The 12,587-nt window shown below is 39.1% G+C and overlaps 1 protein-coding gene across 5 annotated transcripts in view; it reads right to left on the bottom strand.

Annotated features, from left to right (window-relative positions):
* The window catches only part of ABCA4 (ATP binding cassette subfamily A member 4), an 84,592-nt gene that overhangs the window by 29,986 nt on the left and 42,019 nt on the right, over window positions 1–12,587 (bottom strand). For 4 of the 5 annotated variants that reach the window (XR_008749032.1, XM_027786535.2, XM_027786533.2 and 1 more), the window contains 4 exons: window positions 11,157–11,378; window positions 9,053–9,257; window positions 6,346–6,444; window positions 2,116–2,340 (listed from right to left, as the gene is read on the bottom strand). Coding sequence is in view for 4 of the 5 variants with exons in the window: in XM_027786535.2 (XP_027642336.2) it covers window positions 2,116–2,340; window positions 6,346–6,444; window positions 9,053–9,257; window positions 11,157–11,378 (751 nt within the window). In the remaining variant the exon portion in view is untranslated. The remainder of the gene's footprint in view (window positions 1–2,115; window positions 2,341–6,345; window positions 6,445–9,052; window positions 9,258–11,156; window positions 11,379–12,587) is intronic. The other variant, XM_027786536.2, reaches the window with a different exon arrangement.

The raw sequence follows: 12,587 nt of genomic DNA, 5'->3' as shown, positions 1-12,587 counted from the left end.
AGGTGAAATATACTCCCTTGCTGAGGCCAGCTCAAGACTTAGGCAATACCTAACATGAGCACTACACGGGATGTCTTTCTCTCCAGATTAAAAATGCATTATTGTAAATAGCACCATCAGGATGTTTTATTGCATCAGCTTCTAGACAAAACAAACTTCCTTTGAAGTAAATTAAGCCCTTGGGCAATGTGAATTATGGAAGTTAAGAAACTTAAACTAAAGACCCTGTCCACTTTTGTTTACACAGAATGCTCAAGGCTTTGTAGGGAGGCTTGTTTTGCAACTGCAGTTTACTTAAATTGTTCAGTACCCAGCAGGCCTGTGTGGAGAGCAGCCAATGCCATCTGGGTGAAACCAGCCCCACCTCCATCAGTGGCTTGTATGACAGACATTATAAACAATACTCAGGAAAATGTCCTGAATATGTCATACATGAGAGAGCTGTGTATACTACAGAGCATCTGAAATAATTTATCTAGAATGGGTAGCTTTATTTTAAATAAAATTATGTTTATGACAAACTTTTCTTTTGCTTTGTGAAGAAATCTAGGTTTCCTTTTACTTTACTGGGCCAACAAACATCCTTGTATTCACAAAAGTTCACATGGAGTCTGGCTAGATAGTTATGCATATATTGGAAACTGAGGTACTGTCCTTGGTTTTGTATCTATCACAAGCATAATTCATACTTGCCTTCAAGACTCACTGACAAGTTCTGACATAAATTCTCCGATGATCTCCCTCAGTACCTGCTTTGCATCACCTGAATGACACTGGTGGAGGGTTGAGCTCACTTTTTTTGTGACTCATATTTCTCTATTCTGAACCTGTTCCCTCAGTGCAATTTTGGGCCTTTTAGGTCTTTCTTCAGAGATGGCAGTATTTGTGGGAGATGTGGATGGGGCTTTGGTGAAAGCTCTGCTTAAAGCATATGAAGTAATTTGGACAGATTTATGGTGTGTCTTCCCTGCTCTGCTAATTCATGCTAGTATTGGACTGCATAGAGTTAAGCCATTAGAACTACTCTCCATTTCCCATCCCATTACTCTCATATGAAGCACTAGCTCTTACATGAAGCCATTTTGGAAACTCTCCTTGACCTATACCAGGTCTGTTCCTGGCTTCTCCAGTCTCCCAGTTCCTGTGTGGCTGGCTGAAAGGGAAGGCAGTTTTTTGTGCGCAGTGACAGGCAAAGCCCTTCCTCTGGCCATGGAGCCGCTGGAATCTGGGAGCTGACGAGTACAGCACCACAAAGATAAGGCAGTACTAGGAGAAGACTGGCTGAAATAACCTTTGCCCTCTGCCTCTCTCTTCTTTTGAAGTCCTGTCCTGTTTTCATTCATCCTGAATGCATGTTTTCAGTGCCTACGTGAGGAGTTCTCATGACCCTAGCTTTTATCTCTAGCTTTTCAAGAGAGTCGGAGTGGGCTCAGAGCTGTCAGTGCAGTTACTTTTGCTACAGAATCCACATGCATTCCTCTGAGCATCACATACAGAAAACTCCTCTGGCTCCCCACAAAGGAAGACATTAGGAATTGAAAACAAGGCAGGTCATTCAGGAATTCTTAGGTGGTGGCTAATGTCAGCATCAGAAAAGGCTGCAGACACATAGCACTTCAGATAAATCCCTTTGAAACCTGCCTTTCCCTATAGATGCAAGACACACTAAAGTTGCGGGGGAGGGTGTGTGTGGGTGTGTGTGTGTCTAGGAGGGAAGAACATTCCTCTCAGCATAAGTATTTTTATTGAAGTAATGGCTCTCTTTAATTCTAAGAAGTCAATGTATGTGTGTCTGAGGCTTCCCTCAGCATGAACACTAACTTGCCATAGAAACAGCCTGCATTTGCACAGTAAAAAACAAGTTACAGATCTCTTCTACAAGGCAGCTCTCTTACACATGGTGGCTAAAATATTGTAAGGAACTGTGAGGGTAGAGGAATCAGTAAGAGGGTAGCTGGGACAGTCAGTGCCTCTCCTGAGCTTAGCTCTGGCAGTGGTATGCTATCCCCTGTAGCCTACTGGGCTCTTGGACTCCAATCACTCCTATGCCTAGTTTGTTATGAAGTACAGTGAGTATAGTATCTCCGAAGTACTCAGATTTCTCTCTTTCCTTACTATTAATTTCATCTTTGTCCTGGACATCTGTCTTAGGCTTCCCCTGCTTGACGGGTTGTTTTTCTTGTTTGTGTTTACATTGTTTGTTTTTACCATCCTTTGCCCCCTGGTTGTCAGTCTTTGCTTCTGGCTTTTCAGGTTCTTCAGATTTCTTTGTTCTGATTTCATTTTCTTCCATTTCCATGACCTTCTGATCCACACAGCCTTCTGACTCTGGGCTTTTTTCTATATAAACCAAAAGTAACCAACATTTAATTAACAAAAATTTAATTTCCTCTTATCTCTAGAGGTGCTTTGAGGAAGGAGGTAGTCCTAAGCTGTGAACTCTCCAAGAGCATTAATCATCAGTGCTTTACTTGGGTTAAGAACACAGTACTCAAAGCCATCCAGCTTAAAATCTGCTTCACAGTGTTAGGAACAGATATTTAAGGAAGACAACTGACGATTTTGCAATTATAGACTCAGAGTAGAAGATCCAGACTAATATTAAGTACATGCTTTATATTTTTGTCCATGCAGCTCTAGACCAAGTTCTTCATCACATGAAGAGAAAGGTCCTACAAACATTTCCCAGACTTACAGGGGGTGAGAGGAAGAAAAACAAAATGAAAAATTTAAATAAAAAGCAAACTGCTAAACTGCTGTTTAGATTAAGAGACTAGCTCCAGGCCAGAGTGAATGAGCTGGTGTTAACATTTGTACAAGAATTTTTGGCTTTCCAATTTGGTCTTAGACCTTGTCACACAGAGGAAAACAGTCACACAAAATCACTAATAGGGACAGGCTTGAAGCAGCAAGAACAGTGATGTAAGAAGAGGGAACCTATGTAAACAGGAAACTGTTTATATAACACAAATTCAAGCTGGCAGCCTAGAGTGCAACTAGCACAATTGTAACTTATCAGATGGCCTAGGACTTAATTTTATTGTGAAATCTCACCAAAACCTTCTGCTCTAAGATGTTTTAGCCCATAAAATTGTGTAAAATTACCTGGTGCTCAAACAGCAACATAAACAAGCTCATCACTTCACCTAAAATGGCAGTGGGAGATACAAAAGTGCACTGAAAGAGGCAGTTTTAAAAGTACCAAGATAATTTACATATTTAGCTTCATTTTCAGCTGTACATTTGCATTCTGACATTCTTACCCCGTTTTCTTCCCAACACATTAACGAGTTATGATAGATTAAGACAATGCTTAGTATTGGCCTTGAAGGAAAGATATGAGCTGAGAAAAGTTCTAAAGTAGTTCCTGTAAGCTGAGGCACTGAAGACTCTTAGCTCTTCAAACAGGTAAAAATCACGTGTCTCCTACAAAGGAATTAATCAGACACGACCTTTCCAACTGTCCCTGCTTGAGATAATGCAAGGCAATGTTTTGTAGAAGGGAGGAATAATTTAGATCAGAAAGGACTTCCAAAGATCTCCAGTTCAATCCTCAAAAAATAGGGCCACTTTAGATCACAGGAACTACCTCCAAAAATGGAGATTTCACAAACTTTCTGAGCAATTTGTTCCAGCATTCTAACTACCTTCACAATAAATAATTGTTTTCTTATGTTGAATCAGAATTCCTGTTTTCCAGCTTATATCCATTGCCTCTCATGCTTCCACTAGGCACATCGGAGAAGTCTAGCTCTTAGCTTTCTTAAGGCTAAGCAGACCCAGCTCTCTCAGCATCTCCTCATACGTTATATGCACCAGCTCCTAATCAACTTGGTGGCTCTTTACTGAGCTCCCTCCAGTAACTCTATGTCTTCCTTCCAAAGAGGATCCCCAAAGTGGACAACACAGTACTCCAGATGCAGTCTCAAAAGTGCTGACTGGAAGGGAAGAATCACTTCCCTTGAACTGATGGCTGTACTCTTGCTAATAAAGTTCAGGATGCATCTGGTCTTCTTGGCTACACAGACACAATTGATGGCTCATGTTCAAAATGTTGTCAACAAGACCTTTTCTACAAAGCTTCCAGCCAGCCAGGTGGTGGCCAGTTTGTGTTGTCCTGTGGAGTTATTCCATCCCAGACACAGTATTATGCATCTACTTTTGTTGAACTCCATGAAGTTCCTATAAAGCCGTGTTTCCAGCCTGCTGAGGTCCCTCTGAAGAGCTGCCCTGCACTCCACTGTTCCCTCCAATTTGGTATCTTCCACAAACTTGCTTATAATGTCCTCTATCCCGTCACTCAGGCTGTTAATAAAGTCATTAATAACAGTATTAAGTCCAGCGTCAGTCCTTGTACGACCGCTGCAACTAATACGTGGTCCCCAGTTATGCTTTGTACTGCTGATCATAATCCTTTGCACCCAAGAGTTCAGTCAGTTTTCTACTCACTTTAGTGTCCACTCAAGCAGCCTCTATCTCCTCTATTTGGCTATCACAATACTATGCGAATTTGTACTAAAGCCCTTGCTAAACTCAAGTTAAATGGCATCCACTGCTCTCCCTTTGTCCATTGATCCAGTCATCGCAGAAGAAAATCAGACTGGTTAGGCAAGATTTACTCTTGGTAAAACCACATTCATTATTACCTATCACTTTGTCCTTCACGTTCTTGGGAATGGCTTCCAGAAAGATCTATCTCTTAATCTTACCAGAGACTGATAAGCATCATCAGAACTAGGATGAGAGCTGTGAAATGGACTGCAAGATAGCTCCATTTTTTCTCAACAGCGAGCTGTTAGATCAGCTCAGCTTTCTGAGGTAGTGTCACCTACAAAATAAACTCTAGGCTTCAATTAAGTAAAATGTCTTATCCAAGTAACCTAAAAAATGCTACTAAAGCCTCATAAAATAAATGAAATAAGGCAATAAAGTAGTAGCCATGAACTTTTCTGTTGCTGACCTACCTGAGCAACTGAATATTGTGGGGTTTTCAAGCCTTCTCACAACCATTAGTTTGGGTACCAAGAAACCGTGAGTCCACCTTGTATTGGAAGTATAGTAAAGAACACATAGAACTTACAAGGCATTAAGATAACTGGAAAATAAATTTCGTTTCTACTAAATTTAGGCTTACACTAAATAAATAGAAAATGTTAAAATACTGTATGTAACTGTGCTCCAAATCTGAGATATTCAAAGGAGCTCTGGTGTAGGATATGCCCAAATTCCACTGAAAAGTTGCTGAGATGTAGTGGCTGACATCTTATCTGGGTCTTCAGAAATTCTGCATTCATCTACAAACATGCTCCAGGTCCTCCTTTGGCTCTTTCCTCCTCCTTCCTATACAGTCAAATTCTAATCTGATGGCAGCATTTGTGAAGCTGAAGCAGGTAACAGACTCCATAATGTCTAAAAATCCTCTACCATTCTGAATACTCTCACAGAAAGTCAAAAGGAAAATCTGGTCATTCCCTCAGAATGCACAGCCTCTTCAAAAAAACCAGCAATGTTATAACCTCCTCTTTTCTGATCAATACCTGTGAGCAGTGGACTTCACAGGAAGGATTAACTCCCTTCTGGTTTATAGGTATCAACCTGAGATCGGACTGCCTTAGCAGCAGTCTGTCTGAGTTGACGAAAGGTAAGACTGCTAAAGAGAAGACTGAAGAAATTATTTCTTCATCTGTCATTTTGATTGATATCACTGTTACCTTGTAAATTTAAGCCAGACTTCAGAACACCACCTTCAAAAAGCCTTTATCCCAGTCATCAGTCTGCATTAATTCCTATTTACATACAATCACCTACATGTTGTTCTTAACTAATCCAGTATCAATGCACAGAAAAAAATCTGCAGAAGCAGGAATTCTGTACTCATTCAAGTTGGTCCAAGGGTGTCATAAATTTTGATCTTGCTTACAAAACCAAAGTAAACAGACTTAAATTACTATTAAACTAGATAGAAAAGAATCAGGTTGAGAAAGATGGGGGAGCCTCAGCATAAGTAAGATCAACATTGTATTTCATTTTGACTCATTTCACAAATGCTGTGTTGAGCAGTAAGGACTCCTTGAATGTCTCAAAGAGTGTTAGTTAGAGAGCGGGGGTTTGATGTTGCTAGCTAACTCATGCCTTAAAGGCTCTCAGATGGAACAGTGACTCACCTCTAATAACTCTAATAATAGCAGGCCACTCCAAGTTCAAAGGCACCTGCTGAGATTCCCAGTGTATGGCTGTCTCTAATCTTTGGAGCAGCTCAGGTAATGGAAATGTTATGCAGTCACCTCTAAGCGGATCAGTGGTTTTGAAGGTATTTCTCAACACTGAAGTTTTAAAAAAACTCACCATCAGCAGTTGCTGTTTTCTCAGCTTTTGGGTTTCTAGAGCCAAGCCAATAGGATTCCTGCACAGGGAAATACCAGGGCTGTGGTAGCCCATAGTCCCCTAAAACAGAAATAAGCAGGTAAAGTGCACTTCATAAAGACATTCCTCAGTAGGCATAAATTCATCTAGGCAAAGCCTGAGCTATAATTATATACACCTTGCACATCAGAAGGTCAAACCATCCACCTGACAGAACAGATTTTGTTTGCATATAGTTCTTTTTCTTTTAGACAGGAGTAAAACACTCAAAAAACATGTGATCTGATTTGCCTTACTTTTTCTTAAGTAGAATGTGGTTTAATTACAGAATGAAGCTACTCCTTACACAGGGACAATTTGAATCCTCACTAACCAGTCAACAGCTGTCAAGGAACACCCTGACTGCTTAAGATGGGATCCCAGCCCCACTCAGGGATTTTCTTTTAAGGCCCACTTAACACTTGAGGGTTGACATGAGTGAAAAGCTTATTATATTTACACTTATCACCCTGGGCCTGAATTCACAACTGGCAATGAGAAAAGAGACTCTGGCTGTTACTTCAGCACACAGCTTTGCAGGAAAAGTGACAACAGAGTAATCCTTTTCTTAAGGAGAAATGGGCTTTTTGGTCACACGTTAATTGTTTTGAAAAGAAAAAGTACAGTAACATTATCAGTTCTTGTCAGGTCAGACCAGAGTTAGTACAAGTCAATACTGCTGTCCTGGATCATATTGCTTTATAGAATGCAGGGATTTGAGCTACTATGTTTACAACTGTCATCCTTGGGAACCCGGATGTTATTGGCCTTGTGCTACTCTTGCAAAATAAGCAAAGGGAATTTGTGATGCTCACTCAAAGATGGTCAGGTTTTCCATACCGAAAACCACTGTTCATGAAAGCGTCTGCCTATTTCTGGCTTACCAAAAGTACCCTGTATTTCTGGCAACCACTTGTGCTCCCATTAATGCACACAAATGCTCTGTCTGCATCCATAAGCAGTTTTCCTTGCACTTGTTATGGACTGGATTATACCTCTTTGAAGCTGGTGGCTAAAACAACCGCTTCTCATTCAGGATGAATGCAAAATCCAAGGGAACTCCATTATGGAGCAGAATGCTCAAATAGCCAAAGGACCAGTGTGCCAATGGGTGGCTGGTTGCAGAGAAAACTCGAGCAAGAGCTGAACCATATGTTTCAAAGGATTAGCTAGGGAACTCATATAGTAACCTCAAAGACTACAGCATTGATTTGGTAGGTCTTCATGTGTGTGACAGAAATGCTATGAGAAATTCTACAGAAACAGAGGAACAGAAAGCCAAGGAGACACTCAGAGCAAATATTGGGAAGAACTGAAGCTAATGAATAGAAGTCCTGAGAGGCATTAATTTTGTGTAAAATGGTGGCTGAAAAAAACACCAAGTGGGATCCATGAGCAAAGAAACCCATCTTATTTAATTCCTGCTGTATTCATTGAAATGTATGTTGTTTGTGCATTCTTTTTTAAATAGAGAGTTAAACAGGGTTGCAACACAGGCATCTCTAAAGAGGAGCTTCTAGGAAAGTTACTGCACATCATCTTTGAAAATAAGTATGCCAAAATTGCATTAAAATTCTTTGTGAGGACACATTTCTTAAAAACTTTACAGGCATTAATTTGGTGTAGCATAGCTCACTTTGGTAGGGACAGAAACAAAGCAGTCTTACAGTAATATGTTAATTTTGAAGCAAAAAATCCTCATCTAAAACCATTTAACAAACCCTTCTTTTCTTGACTTGGATTAACTGTTGTGATATGTGCAGAAAAGCACCATACTCCCTTATCCATCATTAGTTTCCCTTCACAGCTAAAAAATCTGCAAGGTCTCAAATTCTGAGTAACCAGTCAAGCAAAAAGTGAGGTTTTATTTTGTTTTTAAAAAAAAGGAAAAAAGAGAAAAAAGCAATCTGCCAAGAAACACATCCTGGAACTGTAGTTCACATGTAGGAGTAATAAATTAATGAAAAGAAAAGAAAGCTCACTTGCTTGTACAGCATAAGAATCTGCATTTATTATATTGTAATAATATTCAATAAGAAGATAATAATTTAAGCTACAAGGACAAACCATTTTGTCATAAAAAGTTCCCAAACTTTGTAACTGATAACAAAGGAAATCCTTCTGTGAACTCGCACTAGAACTAGGACTCCCATTTAGAAATAAAATACATCCACATAGGAACTTTCACAGCTGTCTAGGACACAATATTCACCTCAGGAAATCATACTATCCTTTAAAAAACAGGTGGCCTAATGTGGCCATAGTATTATGTGAACTAGGACTGTTATTTCTATATTTTCAAAAAATTTAAAAATTCTCACTAGATATGGTTGAAACTTCTCAAAAGAAAAATATACACACAAATTGGCTTTTAACAGATGATATTTTGATAATTATTTTCTATTTAAATTTCAAATGGACCAGTAATGTTATCCTCCTCACTCTTTCCTCCTTTTCAGGACTAAAATAAGAGAAAGGAAAAACAAAAGAGAGAAAAGTGGAAGTCCTTAATAAATCAGTGGTGCTATACTGGATAAGACTCACAATCTGCAATGTCAAATACCCTTTTCCTGACAGAAATACTCAGTGATTAGACTAACACATTTTATAACAAATACCACTACCTTGTATGAATCAGAAATCGACATACCTGGAAAAACATTATCAAAATACCAAGAAAGTACTCCATAAATAAAAGCGTCACAAAGCATCATTTTAATGGAAAAAAGAAAACTATATTCATCTCCTTCCAAGGGACTGGTTCTGATGTTACCCCACTGTAGGCCAAGACCTTGCTCTTCATAGCGTGACAAATATTCTGTACCAAAACCAAAAGCTACTTGAGAAAGCAAACTCTGGAATAAAGAAAAAAATATATTCAACTCAGAGGGACATTTTGTAAAGCAAGCACAAAAAAACAATGACCTTCAGGGACTGGACTTCAAAACTGATAATGCCTAACAACTGATCAGGAAAAAGCGTTTTCACACTATATTGGACCCGGATATTTAATCCTCTGAATGGCAGCAATTCTAAGCAGTATTTAGCCATAACAGACTGAATTAAACCTTGGCTGTACTTTCTTTAGCTACTAGGTAACCTTCACAGCTTGTTTTTTCCCATTGATGTCTCTGTTCTGAAAATACTGTAGATGCATCTAGAAATCTGCAGTGTACACCTTTGCCTACCATGGAGAAAGAAAATATTTCCTGAGTGTATGGGGCAGGGCCACTATTGAGTATTGAGGCAGAAAGTACACCAGATGCTCAGGATAAGGAAAACCACAACCAACCCCTCCCTTGGTGTGTCTGCTACCTGGTTCTCACACAACAAACCAATAAAACAGTACAGGATTCAAACATCCTTTTCAATGTTGTATTGCAAAAAAAGAGCAAGAAATGATATAGAGCTGTTTCACAGGATATGTAGTTCAGCCAGGAATGTCAGATCTTAGGAAAATGAGGGGACAAGAGGGATCCCGACAGCAACTCTCAGTGAAGCATTATCATAGTGGGCTAAGTAAAAAAATATTTAGTTTTCAGCAATACATTCATCATTCAATTAATTTACTTGTTCTTAAAAAAAATTGTTTTTCTTCAGGCCCCTGACACATGGACAGCCCACCCCTTATCATCCCTTGTAATTAGCTCTTCTTTGAAGACCAACCTCTGAACAATAAAAGACTAAATGTAACAGGAACAGAGAAAAATATTCATGACTTCTGGCCAGCAAATATCCTTTCTTACCAGAATGTCTCCTCCTCCACTTTAGGAGGAGGAGAAAGTTGTCTTTATGCTTAGACTGTGCACTAGTCTCAAGATTTCTTCCCAAATCAGAACTTGTAAGAGGCCAACCCTACCCATTTCCTGACTTAATGACAGGATCAAACTTTGCAATTATTGCCTTACTTGGTAGAACTACATCTATACAGTACATCAATTAAGCATGCTGATTCACAGCCATATTTACACTTAGTTATAGCCTTTAAAGTGTTTTGTTTTCTTTTTCATTACATTTCCTAGTGCAAGAGGAAAAGACAGTACTTCTCTTTTACCAAGGTTGGTAGAATGCTCAGCAGAGATGGGGAGAGTGGATTCAGACACCTGCTCCCCTTTCCTGATTCACTGAGCAATGGAAAATCACTTTAAGTTCACAGTTCCATTTCAAAAAACAGCAAGAAGTTTCCACCTCCACTGAACTGTTATGTTTTTTACCTATAATGGAAGACAACCAACAAGGAAGCACTGCATGGAGAATGTCCACAACTTCTTACGCAGAAGGTATTTCTACGGAACTTTGGTACTTGGGTTTAAATCCTAATTCTGTTCAGGTAAAGAAGGAATGTGAACCTGAGGTCTTCTCATCCTTAGACATTACCCTGTTAATTAGGTTATGGCACGCGAGAAAGATAACTGTCCCCATTTTGTGAATTGCCTTTGTATATATTAAACATAGCTGAAGTTTATAAGGAAGTGTTAAAAATTTTTTGAACATTATGCTAATCTCCTAGCATTCAAAAAGTAAAATAATTTTTACTGAGTTTTCTAAAAGCCATGAAAATATCTCTTGGTCAGTAGGTCTGCTTATTCACTTGCAATCCCTAATTATTTGAGAGAGATTCAGAGGTCTCCCTCTCTGGATCAAAAAAGCAGAGAGGAAGAGAGAGGTGTGCAATGCTTTGTTACTTACATATGCATAGTGAGGGCAGCTAAAGTTTGAACCCAAAGATACCATAAAATCTGTGAAAGACTTACTGCTAGGATCTTCAGATTAATAGTCATGTGGTCTTGCCAGACAAAGCAGACAATGTGGGGCAGGTACAAGGTGAAGTAGATGACACCACTGCAGGCAGCTGCTAGATTTGCTTTGGAGAAGAAGGTGCTGAACAAGAAACACTGCATTATGGTGGCTGTGATGAACGTCAGTAGGAATAGAAACAAGAGAAGTGGACTGCTATAATGTAGTACTTGTCCAAACTGTAAGCAAAAGGAAAACAGAAAAATTTAGAAGTACTGCCACTTTCTGAACTAGCAGGAAAGGTCAGAATTGCTATTGACATGTAACATGTAATAGGCCAGTCTTCCTTACCTGATATGACTTCTAACTCTCTCGGGCAGTAGTTTCAACACCTGAGATCATTACAGTAACAAATCCTTCAACTAACTTGATCCCTGCTCCTGGATTGTGATTTCAGGTTAGCACAACTGGCTGTGGAGTTCATATTCATATTTGATGACTGAATTAAGATCATAACTGCTTGAAAACAGACATTCTGTCCCTGTCTTAATAAGCAAATGATTCCAAGCATGATGTGCCTGCTTGGAAATTCATACACTGTAAATAAAACTATTTGAACTATCATAATAAATTTTCATTGATCTCCTCTCATCTTCTCCTCAATCCACTTGCTCAATGTGCAGGAAAGACAATGTAAGGAAGTCCAACAAAATGCATCTTCATAAAAAAAACCAAAAACCAAAAAAAGCCCCAGGAAAATTATAGAGTTTCTGCACATACATGGTATTCAGACTCCAGAAGCTTATCACAGCTGAGGAATCCAAGTGTAGTTTCTCAGAGATCCTTCCGTACTAACTAACCCACAGAGTGAACTTTAATGGACCTTTCTTGTTTAGAGCTTTTGTAGATTAAATGTTCCCTCTCAAGAAGAGCATGTACTGCTGCTGATTATTTATTTACTCTTAAAAAACAATGCTGAGATCTATTTATTAGGCTCAACTTTGTTCTGACCCTTATATAAGGCTCAAATAGATCAATAAAGCCCTAAACAGGTCTCAATATTGTTGCAATGTCCCAGTGGGCCTCTAAGACCGATTTCTTTATCAACAGTGATACAATCTCTCCTAAGAATGTATTTACAAAGGTGCGTCACACAGGCACAGCGAAATCCAGTAAAGGAAGCAAATTACAGGTATAAGCACATTCCTCTCTGGTATTAACTACCTCCTCATTTTTAATTAAACCAGTGTAGCACATAAAGTAAGCTTTCTCTATCCACCCAAGCTGTAATGGAACCGCAAGTAACTAGGATTCATCAGGGCAGGCTGATAAGATAGAGGAGATGGAACCCTAACTATACATTTATACCAATACCAGTTCCCCACATCAGAAAAGATGCAAGGGCATTATTCCTTATCAAAATGTAAAGCTTTATATAACTAAATATA

Source organism: Falco peregrinus, chromosome 10 (genome assembly GCF_023634155.1).
Source record: "Falco peregrinus isolate bFalPer1 chromosome 10, bFalPer1.pri, whole genome shotgun sequence".
Lineage (NCBI taxonomy): Eukaryota > Metazoa > Chordata > Aves > Falconiformes > Falconidae > Falco > Falco peregrinus.
This window is presented reverse-complemented; position numbering and strand designations above follow the sequence as displayed.